This window comes from Prinia subflava, chromosome 9 (assembly GCF_021018805.1).
Source record: "Prinia subflava isolate CZ2003 ecotype Zambia chromosome 9, Cam_Psub_1.2, whole genome shotgun sequence".
In the NCBI taxonomy this organism is placed as follows: Eukaryota; Metazoa; Chordata; class Aves; order Passeriformes; family Cisticolidae; genus Prinia; species Prinia subflava.
Window position 1 is genome coordinate 6,107,730 of NC_086255.1, and position 13,637 is coordinate 6,121,366.

The 13,637-nt window shown below is 36.4% G+C and overlaps 1 protein-coding gene across 1 annotated transcript in view; it reads left to right on the plus strand.

The window, feature by feature from the left end:
• The window catches only part of RAB11FIP2 (RAB11 family interacting protein 2), a 32,904-nt gene extending 21,012 nt beyond the window's left edge, over nt 1–11,892 (plus strand). The window contains exons 4-5 of the mRNA XM_063405224.1: nt 3,670–3,715; nt 7,297–11,892. Coding sequence (XP_063261294.1) covers nt 3,670–3,715; nt 7,297–7,524 — 274 coding nt within the window. The 3' untranslated portion in view covers nt 7,525–11,892. The remainder of the gene's footprint in view (nt 1–3,669; nt 3,716–7,296) is intronic.
• Nucleotides 11,893–13,637: the final 1,745 nt, after the last annotated feature.

Below are 13,637 nucleotides of genomic sequence, written 5' to 3' on the forward strand. Positions count from 1 at the left end.
AAATGTTTTTAAATAGAGAAAATAGCAATAAAGTACAAAATAATATGCTTGCTGCAATTATGAAATAGTAACCCAAACCTCTCTACAGAATCAGCACTGCAGTATATCTGTCTCCATTATTAGTTTATACTATTTTTATTTCTCATCACTTTCTCCCCTCAGGAGCAGGGTGATAGAAAAGGGTTCTCATCTCAGATGAGGTAAAATTGAAATCTAAGCTAATAAATCCCCAGAAATTCAAACAGAGTTTACTACTCAAGAAAAATGTAAAAAGAAAGTTATATCCAAAGCTGTAAAATAAAATGGAACAACAAAATACTGGATATGATTTAATCTGGTAAAAATGTCTGTTATATAAAGTAACTACCAAGGACACAAATTGAGTTGCCAGATGAGTGAAATGTGGGACAGGACTAATTGTTGTGCTGGATTGGAGAAGTCTGTTCTACCTAGAGAGGGGTAGGGGTGATGTGCTTGGGTTGCTCTGTGTCACTTCTGCAGCTGAGTTTTAGTCTGTGCTGGTAGAATTTGCCTCCCTTTTAGTAACTCCTGTCTTGAAGGTGATCTGAGAGAATTAAAGTTTATTCTTGTAAGAGATAAACTGTTACAAATCAGTATGAGACATCATCTGGAGGCACATAAGGCACATGAAAAGTCCATTTGTTAGAGGAGAAATATCTTTTTTACTTACAAACTAAGCAAATTTAGTTTGGGCATAATTAACAAATAATAATTATAGAACCCCACAGTGCCAGTTTTTCACAATCACTGTTCACAGTAAGCCTCACTCAAAAAACCCTACAGAAATCCAGAAAGATACTTTTTTCCCAGGCTGTGAACATGTGAACTTCTTCCATAGCAGGAGTTCCCTGCCAGTTTATCAAACCCTGGGAAAAACCCCAGAGACTGGATTATAACTAATATTATAACTGTAAATTGTGACTGTAATACAGGAGAAAACAATGCTATTTTTTATAATTGTTTAGGTCAGTGATTTCAGAAGGCTTTTAGGAAATCAGGAGAATGGCTGCTCAGAGGAAGCCTGTGATGCTTGTACAGTGTGGGCTGCAGTCCTAGAGGCCTGTTTTATATAATTATTGCCAGTAATCAACTGAGGTGGTAACTTTAGGGGTCTTTTATTGAGATGAAATTTAAACTGAAAAATAAATGCTCTCATGCATTTCAATTCACCAAACAGACAACTCCCCCAGCTGTTTGCATTCATAACTTTCCAGGATTTTCCTCTGAGCTGTTGCCTGCTCCTCAGACAGTGAAATTGGGGTGCAGTGGTGGGGTCTGCATCTGCTCACGCTCACCTCGGGCTGGGCAGGAAACCTTGCAGGGCTCAGCAGGGCTGACGAGCTCCCACCTTACTTAGCAGACACTTTGATTTAGAAAAATGTTATTATGTGCCATCTCAGCACCTGTTTCTTCCTGAGAAGCAGTATATTTTCTACGAATCTCTTTAAGGTATGAGTCTTCATAGCATTTGGATTTTTATTGGGAATATTTTAATAGCTTCTCTTTTTTTTTTGCAAGTGTATTCAAATTTCTTCTTGCAAAATACGCAGATGTTCTCTTTTGTAATTTCAGTTTTGATGTCCACAATTTTACAGAAACAATTGCACGTTTTTTACTGCTTAAAAAAAACCCACACAGAACTAGTCCATGTTGCCAGTGATTTATACTTCTAATTTTGAAACGCAGCTCCTCATAGTCAGAACTGCTGCTTTCATTTTAAGCTGCCACTACGAGAAAGAGTCCCAGAAGTTATTTCACAGAAACTATAAAGTCACTCAAGGCAGTGAAAGATCCTGCTTTTTTAACCTTTCAGAAAGTCCCCCAGTTGAGCAGTCAGGCCGTATTATTCTATATCTTGTCTAACATGAGGAAACAGTCCCAAAAGAAAGATATCCCAAATTAACGCCACACTCGGTTAAATAGAGACATTCTTGGTTTTCACCAAGCTAATTCGATCCAGTTCAGTTAACTCATTTTTTTTGTGCTGGGATCACGGAAGGCAGCCATGAATGGAGCGAGTTCATCATGTGTTTGACACATCAGTGCGGGGCTGAAAGGAGGCCGGGAGGGAGGGACCTGCCTTTGGCTGGGCAGACAATACCCCAGAAAAAAGGGCCCTCGTTCAAAAGTGCTCTCCAGCAAACGGGGCAGGCTGCTGGGATCACTGCTACAAACAGGTACAGTGGGAATTCGCCACGCTTCACTCCTCTGACACCTCTGGATGTGGATGTTCCTCCGATCCGCTCTCTGTCAAATACTCTCAGCCCACAGATGGCTTACAGGATTTCTGTGTGAGCAGAAGTTTGCCTGCTTTGGAAATTAAAAATCATGTATAGACTGGAAAAAAAACAGTAAAAAAAAGAAATTCTAAAATTAAAAAAAATTCTCCACAAAAAAAAAAAAAAAAAAAAAAAAAAAAAAAAAAAAAAAAATTATTTTACGTATTTTTAGTTCATAACTTTTTGCCCTTCTCCTTTTACACCGTGAAAAATATGGCTTATAAATTCAGATAACAGAGTGGTGAATGGTCACAAAGCACATGTTCCCTAGTATAAAAAAAATCTTTAAAATGAAAAGAATATCTATCTATCTATATCTATATCTATATCTATATCTATATCTATATCTATATCTATATCTATATCTATATCTATATCTATATCTAATCTATATCTATATCTATATCTATATCTATATCTATATCTATATCTGTATCTATATCTATATCTATATCTATATTTGTAGCTCTCAGTCACTCATCACCCTCAAAGCCAGTACGTGCGGTATAACAATACAGATTTTGTGATGTGAAAGAAAGTGTCTGCTGTGGTACTACCAATTAAATAATATTTGTGAGCCATATCCAGATTCTGAACACATTTTTGGAGAATGTTTTTTTTCTCTCCAAGCTTGCTGTAGCAGGCACATAAGAACACAGCATCACTGATTTTTGAAGATACGTGCTAATAATTACACCAGCCTGAGTGGTGTAATATCTGAAGCCTGATATTTAGACAGTGGCTGTTTTTATCAGTATCAACAACATTATGAAAGAGCTTTGCTTTCTGGGTGTGCACAATAATCACTAGGTTTATAAAATAATAGATTATTTGCTCAATTTTAAGTACAAAATAAATGTAGCTTACAGAAGATGGCCTTTTAGCCCTAAGCTGGTGATGTCACTGGAATTTCTGCAGGAACTTTGTCCTCTAGGAGCTGCCATGAAAGCTGGGAATTTGTATTAGTCTGTGGGGTTTGGTTGTTGGTTTTTATCCATCTCATCCCAGGGACCTGTTTCTAGGATATTTCATTTAAAGTAGCACTCCATGCTTAGAAGCTCAAGCTAAGTCTAGAGATAAGAGGAGAGATAAGGAAGCCAAATCCTTAATAGCCTTTCTTGCATGTCTTAATTAGTTATTCAAATGTTATGACAAAAAGAATATGAAAAATACAAAGAATTGTAAACAAAGAATATATTAAAATTTCCTTTAATTTCTAGTATTTTCCTAAGTTTAACAATTCAAGAAAATAAACCATATTAAATACTTTGTAGCTGTGTGTCTAATTCAGTACTGTATTCTAGCTGATGTTTTGGTCAAATAAGTGTGTACTGCTAATATTTGTTTGGTATGGTTTTTTTCCTCACAGTTTCAATGTGAATCCATCTGGCATTGAGGATCTCAGGAAAAAAACGGTGAGTTATGAAATGTTATGGAAAGCCATCAGTAAATGCCAACTAATTGGTACTTGTATAAGCTTATAAGCTTTTATTCTTTTTTAACCTTTTAAATGGAAATATTGGAGTTTTTCTTTTTTTTTTCCCTACATCTCCAGAAAACCTAAACAGAAAAGCACAGGCTTAATGTAAATTTGGAAATAAAGGAGAGTTTTGCACTCAGTATGGAGTTTAGCTGTGATATGATGAAGAAGGAAATATTTAGTTCTTCGCACAAAAAAGTAAAAAACCCTAAAACATGAATTTTTGGGAGTGGTTTAGATGACTCTAGAGAAGTAATGGTGATGGTGAACTCTGCATTAGGCAGTGATGTATTAATTGACCACAGAGGAGTTTACCATCACTATAATCAGAGACCTGAGGATAGCCTTCAGAAGGCAGATAAAAAGTGAAATTATGACCTGATATATGGTAGGATTAATAATACACATAGTAAATGAACAGATGAAAACACTAAAAAGAGAGGTACTAGGAGGTGTTATTCAAAATGCCCTTGTTTCTGAAAGTACTGAGAATGAATTGTGTACTAAGAAAAGACTAAAAATAATCCACAGATTGCCTGGGCAGTGTCTTTGTTTGAAGGAAAATGTGGTCTTACTCGAATTTGTTCTGTGAATAGATGGCATCTTTAAAAGTGGGTTTGTTTTCAATCTCTAAAATATATAGAAAACAAGTTTCACAAGCAAATATGACTTTGTACTGTTTGTTGTCTGCTGGTTTATGTAAATGATTTGTAATAACATTTGATGTTATTGTAAATGCCCAAGTTTTTATAATGTAAGTAGCTGGTGGGAGATGTCAGACTATTTGAAGGCTGCCTTTGATCAGATAGTAAACTGAATTCTACCAGGCAGTTACTTAATCTCTGACAAAAAGAGACATCAAAAAATTGATTTAACTTAGCAGCCATTGTCTGTAAAGTAACCATAATTACAGTTTCTATGTGCTTGCAGATGTACTACTGCAAATCATGTAATTTATTGCTGGTAAAAGCATCGGTTTAATTCTTCTAAGAAATAAGATGTGAATTGTTTTATTTAAAGGATTTAAAGGTGATAAAAGAAATCCTTGATGGTTTTTCTTTTGGAATACCAGCCATCCTAAATGTCAGTTGTAGGATTATGAGGTGGTGCTCATTTAATGCAAAATACAAATTAGGTGGGGAAGAAACTCTATCTCAACCCTAGTTTTGAATGAAACCATTTGAATTTCTTTTTAAATATTCAGGATTGCTTTCTAAGGTGTTTGAAGTAATTTATTATTAGATTCTGTAATAATAGCCCTCACCAAGTTATTATATTTCTTCCTGATGCATATTATTTAGTAATTATGTTTATATGTCTTCTCCTGTGATGCCAACACCTGTCTCTGAAAGCAGCCTTTAAATGGGAGCAGTAGCCAGTTGAAAGGGCAGCGTGAGCTCTTTAAGGCCTAATTAAGAATTGAAAGGAAGATGAAGTAAGTAGGACAAAAGATGTGAAAGTAGCTTAGATGATATTCCCAGAGCAGAATTCCTCATTAGAACAATGAAGAGATGATCAGGGGTTGCCAGGCCTTCATTTTATCTACTGGTGTTTCCTCTGGCTGGCCGTGTGTACCCCAACAGGGTTTTGTGGCTGACACAATCATTCTCTGCATTGCTTTTTTAGAGTCTTTTTCTTTTCCCCTTAATAATTCATTATAATATTATTGTTCTGCATTAAAATTGTGGTATCTATTTTTGTAAAGAAATAAATGTTCCTTATACATTTAAATATCACCTATTAGCTCAAGCTGAACATACCCAGTCTTCCTAATTTGAACAATATTATTTTCTAAATACTAGCATACTTAAGCTAGAATTTTCTTACATGATTAATGTGATAGGTAATACCCCCTCCAAGATGTGTGGAGCATGTGTGTGATAGAACATCTTTAAAGCATATATATTACCTACAATTTTCCAGTAAATGTGATTGCATAATTAAAATCATCATTGCACCTTAATTCCTGTTTTTTTGCCAAATCAGAAAATTAGGCAAACTCTACATTTCAGGCATGTGTTAATTATATTTTCTCCAGTGTGTGCAAAAATTTAGTAAAGAGAATAAAATTTAATAAAGAGAAAGTTTACTTCGTTCCTGTAGAAGAAAATGTGCTAAAAATACGACCACAAAGTGAAGTTATTTTCTCTTTTATACTTGTTGAAAATCGATTAATAACCAATTTATAAATTTCATTAGATTAGCCATTGTAATATAGTGGCAGTTACTGGTTTCTTACAATCTCTCTACTTGGTACTTTAAAAATACTGAATATAGATCCATAAGTGTGACATTAAATGTCTCAAGTGCAGAGAGAAACCCTTAAATCACATATTTTTGAGAGCTCCTGTTAGGATATAATTGATGGAGAGGGGCTGATCTGTCACACTTCAGCCTATTTGCAGGGCACCATCACTTTTAGTTAGGTTCCTTTGAAAACTTTGGCCAGCTGCATATTTTAATGGGTCGACATGTGCCAATGTGCAAATATGGAGCTGTATGGAAAGAGAAGAATGGGCCATGGAAAAGGAATGAGTATGACTATTATGTGGTGTGCTTCTTAGATGTGCAAGCTTTATAATTTTTAATGACACGCTTTGGCTGTAAACAAAACTATTTTGTGTGCCCTGTTAGAAGTGCAGGATTATTTTAAGTTCCGTATGTTCTAAATGTTTGAATTTCTGAATGAGATGAAGCATTAAAATGTCTAGCAGTGCTGATACTTTTATAAACGAACACAAAAGAAGACATTAAAGTTTACAGTCTTTTGGATCACATGTTGTCCTTTTTAAGATGACTGATTTGTCCATCTCTGCTAGTACCTGCACTTACTGAGTCATCAGAAATCATTACAGAAACAATTCTGTTTTCCCTACTGCTTAATTCTGGGCCTCTCCTGCTTTAAAGCAAGCAATATCTTTTATAAGGACACATTTATTTCTGCCTTAAGTGCTCTGGTGCAAGTAAGATGCAACCTCTTACCTTCACCTGCAATTTAAAATTGAAAGTTTTATTATGTGATTCTGAAGCCAAGGCCTGGCGAACCACTGGTGACTAAAAATATGAATATGAAAGACAGATGAGGGCTGATGTCATTTAGAGCTGAGTAAATGCTTTGCTGTGATGTTCTCCAGAGGCAAAGATAGAGAAGTTACAGTAGGAGTTGAATTCTCAGGGCTCTTCTCGTGTTATTCTGTAGTTCAGATTTCCCAAAGTGGACGTGCCAGCTGTTGTTGTGGTCACTAACTCTGACACACTGGCTGTGTATCCACCTCACTGAGAAGGTTTTTGTTCTGAGATGACAGGGTGGGAAATGTTCATCCATGGGCAGCCCGTCTCCAGTTGTCTTTTCCAGTGGAGGTGAGGGAGGGAAAAGCGCTGCAGCAAACAGAGGTGTTGCTGAAAGCAACATGTCAAGAGATGCACATGAGAAACATAAAAAGCAATAACCAATCAATTTTCTGAGAACACTGAGCTGCTTAACAAAATCTGGTGTTTTTCTACTCTTACCTGCAGGAAGGGAATCCTTTCGATGCCGCTGCGGGATACCGAAGCCTCACCTACGAGGAGGTTCTGCAGGAGCTGGTGAAGCACAAGGAGCAGCTCAAGAAGAAGGACACCCACATCCGTGAGCTGGAGGATTACATTGACAATCTCCTGGTGAGAGTGATGGAGGAAACCCCCAGCATTCTGCGGGTGCCATACGAACCTTCTCGGAAAGCGGGCAAATTTTCCAAAAGCTGAGACAGCAGCACTCGAGGGCACCTGCTGCTGAACACATTAGTGAAAGGAGATCACACTTTGATTGTTTGACTTCTCTTCATTCCTTTTCTCCTAAGGAATTCCAGGAAAATGGGGAGAACAGACAATGGCGTGGGTTTTTCCCTCTTTTTTTTTTAATTCAAACACTAGCAGGGGCTGCCAAAAGTTATTTTCTGTTAGATTGCCTAGGTAATTTTTCTTTTTCTTTTGAAAACACCTTTAGGTACAGAATACTTCAAATAGAGTTAATAATACATAATAAATATGTCCATGCAGTTTATATAATAGCTTAGTGTTCACCATGTGGCAGTTTCAGCTGGGAAGCCTGTGCTGTTATGAATGTTTTCTTGAATGATTATTGGTATTAGGCAAATATATTGATTCTTTTTTTACAGCATGCCATCAAGACCACTGTTTTCAATCCAGTGTAGTACTCTGCTAAACCTAAGTGTGGTTTGTTACAATGGAATGTAGTCCTGCACATATTACAGGAAAACAGTGATGCACAATCCTTGCAGAGTAAATGCTGTATTCTATACAATGTGCTTTTTATATAACAATGTAAAAAAAACCAAACACGTGCCATTTCTGTCATGGCACATGCTGGAACCAGTTATTTTACACTTAAATGCTGAATTTTGTGTATAATGAGTGAACTTTGGTAGTGAGTTCATGACATAAGGTTGTTTTGAGGATCTTTTTGTATAGGTTGCTGCATGACTTTTTATGTGTTAAAAGTACTTTGAACAGTGTTCACAGTCAGAGGTACAACTGAGAACTCAAGTGTGGAATAAAGAAATTAATACTTTTGTTCAGTCACAGTCTACTGCGATGAAAATATAGCAGAAATGGAGAGGCTGACTTAAATAGACACGATAAATCAATTTAAGGTTGAGTTTTACATGATATATGTGTCTTAACTTTTTTAATCTTATGACAACAAAGTATATGCCTTTAGAAATAGGCCACGTTGCTTAAACACATATAGAGTACTTAGGCTTTTCATAAAAAATATCTGTATTCCATGTAAATAGTTCTAAAAGTCAGTTTTCATTGAGGTAAATGAAAAGAATGTAGTAAATATCTTCCTTCATTTAATAATTGTTTGTAATATGATGTATGAAAAAGGTATCTGTTATTCAATGAATTAGAAAAATATAGTGATGGAGGTATAATGGGAAAATACTGTAGGAGAACCCTCAAAATATTAACATGAATTGATTTTAATTTTAATTTCCTCAATAAGAGTCTTACTTGGATTTTCTGTTGCTGTGAGACAGTAAAATGTTTATTAAAACACGTACAGAGAATATTTTAGATTTGGATTTAAGATAACTGTCTTTTCCTCTCTTTCTACACCTGATCTGTTGGGTTTTTTTTACAGCACCATGATATGGCTGCTGTTGAGGTGACCAAAAAAGCTTGAAATTAAATTCCAATTTTTTTGTTGTTGTTGTAAAAGATTTTAATATATTTTCATTTTTGAAATTGCAGAAATTGGTAATCTCTTGAATACTTATATGTAAAAGGGTTGAGAAAGTTCTGGCTGACTGCTTTTGACATCATTAGTATTGTAGGACAACACAGAATTATTCTAGTTACAAAAAAACCTTCTCCAATTTCCTTTATTTATTTGTGGCTTCTTCTCCTTTGTTTTCTTCTTTTATTTAGCAACTACCTCCCATTCCCATTAAGACTGTCCCTAAAATGTGTGTAGCCAGAGTTCCCAGCCCACCAGTGGGATCCCTTAGTGTGGATCCCTGTGCCTGGATGGATCCTGGGGGATCCCAGCCCTGCCCAGCTGTAGAGCTCTGCATTTGTATTTTGCAGTGCAGAAATCCATCCCACACCAGGCAGTCTCTCTTTTGTCAGCCTAAGGATGTGTCAGGTTTGGTACCTCAGAAACCACGTGAATGTTCTTTTGACCCACTCAAGATGTCATGACTGTAAATTTGTTGTAATGCATTCAAAGTGCCAAAGGTTGTGTACTAGCTTATGGTACGCTTGCTGTTGGAAGTTGGGGTTTACACTCAATTAGATTTTCATTTTTTAATTACACCAAGATGTATCTCAGTTACTCAGTATTTCCATAAAAGTTCTTAAACATTTTCGAATGCTTGGCCGAAGCCAGCGGTTTTCTCATGCTGTTGATGGGGAAATGTTCTGCAATTGTTTTGAATTCCACACTCATTCTCAGCTAACTGGTATGAGACCATCTCCAGTATCCCCAGTGCTTAGATCATCCACACCAGGGAGGATTAACAACTGCACTAAGCAGAGAATGTGCTCCGATGACTTCTCACATGCAAGCCAACTTATAATTATTAAAATGAAACTCAACTATATTTAGCACCTCTGAAATCACTTCTTTTAGAATGTAAATGTAGAATATCAAACTGCATAATTGACTAAAAGCAGATCATTTGACATATTTGCATACCGAGAACGATAAGCAGATTAAAGGTAGCGAAAAGATCAATTTTTGTGCATTAGTGAAGAAATTTAGTGAAGCTTTGAATGTGCTATCTAGTCTTTATCTGATCTCTAAGTGAATAAAAGCACCTTTTGTTTCTAACAATTTGTCAAGAAAGAGGGGAGAACAACAAATGCAATTAAGGAAAAGGTAAAGTTACTGAGAGAGGCAGAATGGGACATTAACAACTATGAAGATATTTTTATTGTTTATAGGTGAAGATACAGGCTGCTTTTGGAGCAATTCTTGAACAATTACATGCACATAATTTTCTGCTTAGAAAGAAAATTTTAGCATTTTCCTATATTCTGAGGTTATTTTTAAAAAGCATTCTCACACCACATGTATTTGTTGAACTATGCAGCTTTCAAATGAAAATTTTTCATACAGAGTAGTTAATGTTGAAAACAAAGGAAGTTTTGTTTTTCCTATAGGATAAAATCGTAGACTTTCTTGCAGATCATTTTAAACCCATAAAAACTTGCCACTTGTGCTCAGTCTTTCTTGCCCTTTAAAATATAGGATGAAGTTTTTGAACATCTCCATATTATTTTGATATTTTCACTCATAGATTAGCATAAAAGTTCATCCATGCATGCACTATACTTTGAAATTATCCTTTGAAACAGCTCTGCTCATAGCCATGTATATTGCTTACTTAAAAGGACAAATATGAAGGCCATACTTTAATGTTGTAAGTCAGAAATGTAAACTTTCTGCCATTCAAGAAGGATGTTTAATATTTATGTATGTTACCTCTTGCTGCTGTATTTTACGTTTAGCTTGGTTTTCCACCTCCTAATGAATGTAGCATTCTCCCTAGATTATAACTGCATTTATTGCTGTTGGCTCTCTATCAAGAACTATTTGTAATTTTCCAGCTGTGGAAATGCTGCCTTGTATTTAGAAAGGTTTCATGGTTTGGGGACCTGATGAAAATCACACTCATTAGATACTAGCCTGCATTTCTTTCTGCACAGGATGCCCTTGCTTAGATGCATCTTAAAACAAACAGAACTGCTGTCTTAATGTGTTTACTGCTGCACTGGGGGTTTATTTACACTTCCAGCTTTAAAGAATACTATTGTCCAACATCAAGTATGCAAAGTGAGCTCATGCTTTCCTGCTCTTTATGCACCATTGCTGCTGTAGATACGATAGAGGCGTTAGCTGGGCTTTTGCAATGGTCACTTTAGAGCATGCTGACTAACTTCCCCTTCTTTGAAGCACTTGCTGAAGGATTATAGCACTGCTGTATTCATGATGCTAGATTTAAGGGTCTGTCAGCACTTTCAGTAGAAAACCCTATTTTCAGGGATCTATAAGTTAATAATTTCGATACAGTCATTGGAAGTATTTAATATGCAATAGGTAGCACTTTAATCTGTTTATGAAGGGGTTTGAGATTTGTTTCTGTTGAAAAGGTCACAGTCTCCTAAAGCATGGTGGACATTTGCTTTATCTTCTATAATTTCTATGTTGAAGAAGCCACTGTGTGTTACAAGTGGTCGAGCCATTCCTATTCATCTTAGAAGCTTCCAGATGTCTTGTATTAAAATGTATTATAAAAAGCTGAAGATCCAGGTTGTATAGGAAGTTTGCAAAAGATAGGAACATTACTTATAACTTAAGGTTTTATTTTGTCTTGTGCAGTCAATGGTAGTTTGTCTACATTTAATAATGGTACAGAATCATAGCTATATGCACTTGTGAGAACTATAAACTTAGAATGCATGAAAAACTTTATTTTTGTTCCATTATTGCAACTTCAGATCCTTTAATTTTATTAAACTGTTATCTTAATATTTTAATTTCTGTTCATTAAATAAATATTGCATGTCTAACACTAATAAAGCACCACAATGCAGTACTCAGTATTTATTGGATTGTGACATTCATCTGTGTTATGCAAAGCATGTGACTCCTAAACTCCACGGTGTTGAGGCTCCCAAACCACAGAGTGGGGTATTTCCTTAGGGACAGCTCTAAATGAATATCCCAGATGTTTGCAGGGTAGCCATTAAGGGAAATCTCTTCAGTAGTGTCCAAAACTTAGAATTAGTGTAAAAGCGGTGTGTTCTTAAATATCCTAATCTGTATGGGTTTTTTAGTACGTTGTCTGCAATCCCTTTAGATGCACTATTCCTCTGCAGCCATGGCTGTGTAAATATTACCAGGAGATCTTTGGCACTGCAGAACAGCATTTAGCATGAGAACAAGCGCTGTGCAAATTCTGATATGGAAAATATGACACATATTTTTCTTAATACTTGATGGAATAAAAACCCAGCCAGAATGACAGAAAACTGAAGCATCCTCCCTCATCGCCCAGAAGTTTTTTTTTCAATGCTCCCACAAGTTTTTCTCCTCTTCCATGAAGCAGCAAACCAGCAAAGTCTGTCCCCTGACAGCAGCAGGATTTCTGGATGGTGAGGAGGTACAGACAGCAGTCCTGGTTTGGGAGAAGAGCATCATGAATCTTCCAGCCAGTTTCTTGGAGCTTTGAGTTCACGGAGATGTGATTCCTTCCCTCCCAGTTAACGTGCTCTGTGAGCAGGTCCTTTGTCACTATATCTATGGACTTTAAAAGCTCAGGAAGGGTTCTCCAATTCGAGGTGTCCATGAGATGTGGTTGTGGGGAATCCCAGCCTGTTTGTGAGCTGTCCGTGGGCTGCCACACGTGGTGTTATGCGGATTCCATCAGCTGTGTCTCCCCAGGCTCACAGATTCTGCAGTGTCCTGGTGTGTGAGAGCTGAGGAATGAGGACAGGAGGGGAAGGAGTGTTTCAGAAAGCACCACACTGCCTGTTTAATACCAGTTTCCATCTGTAATTCACATCTGGTAACTAATCTCAGCTCCTGTGCCCATTTGAAAAGGGAGCCACAGCATTTCCCTCCCTCAGAGGAATAATGTTTGTTAGCTGATACCAGCCACAATCCTACTGATGATGATATGAGAGCCCAACTCGATTAAACAGCTTCCAGTTTCCCCAGCATGAAGTTGTTTGTGGAGTTTTCATTATTAACCATCTGAGCCCCCTAATAAAGCTTTTCAAGAATATTTTAAATACAGTTTTGCAGTTAAAGAACTATTGAAATTAGATGTAAACTAGAAGTATCATTAAGGACAATTCTCTCTCCAGTTGCACTTATTGAAGTTATTTTTTTATGGAACCATAGAGAGTAAAAATCAGGATTTCATTTCCCTATTTTAATTTGTTTTTATGGGAGTGTGGTGCAAGTTCTGGCTGCAGCTCACTTGGGATACGTTGCCCTTTTGTGTGACACTGGGCATGTTTGTAAAGTTATAAATAATGATGATAAAAATGCATCTCTTTTTATGGGTTAATGAATTAAAAATTGGATTGTTTTGTTGGATTATTTTGTAATAGTGCCATTTTATGACTATCTACTAAAGGAAACTGTTTTCTCTTTTCTGCACTACTTATTGAGTAATTATGAGAGAAGGCTACCACACTGAGTGCAGCCCAACCTGGAAACTGTGTGGCATTGATTGTGTAATGTTTATATAAATATCAGTATATTCAGTGCTGGAAGCCAGTGGCTATTACATGGGGATTATTGCAATGTATTTATAATGTGTTTTTACAGCATTTAGTAA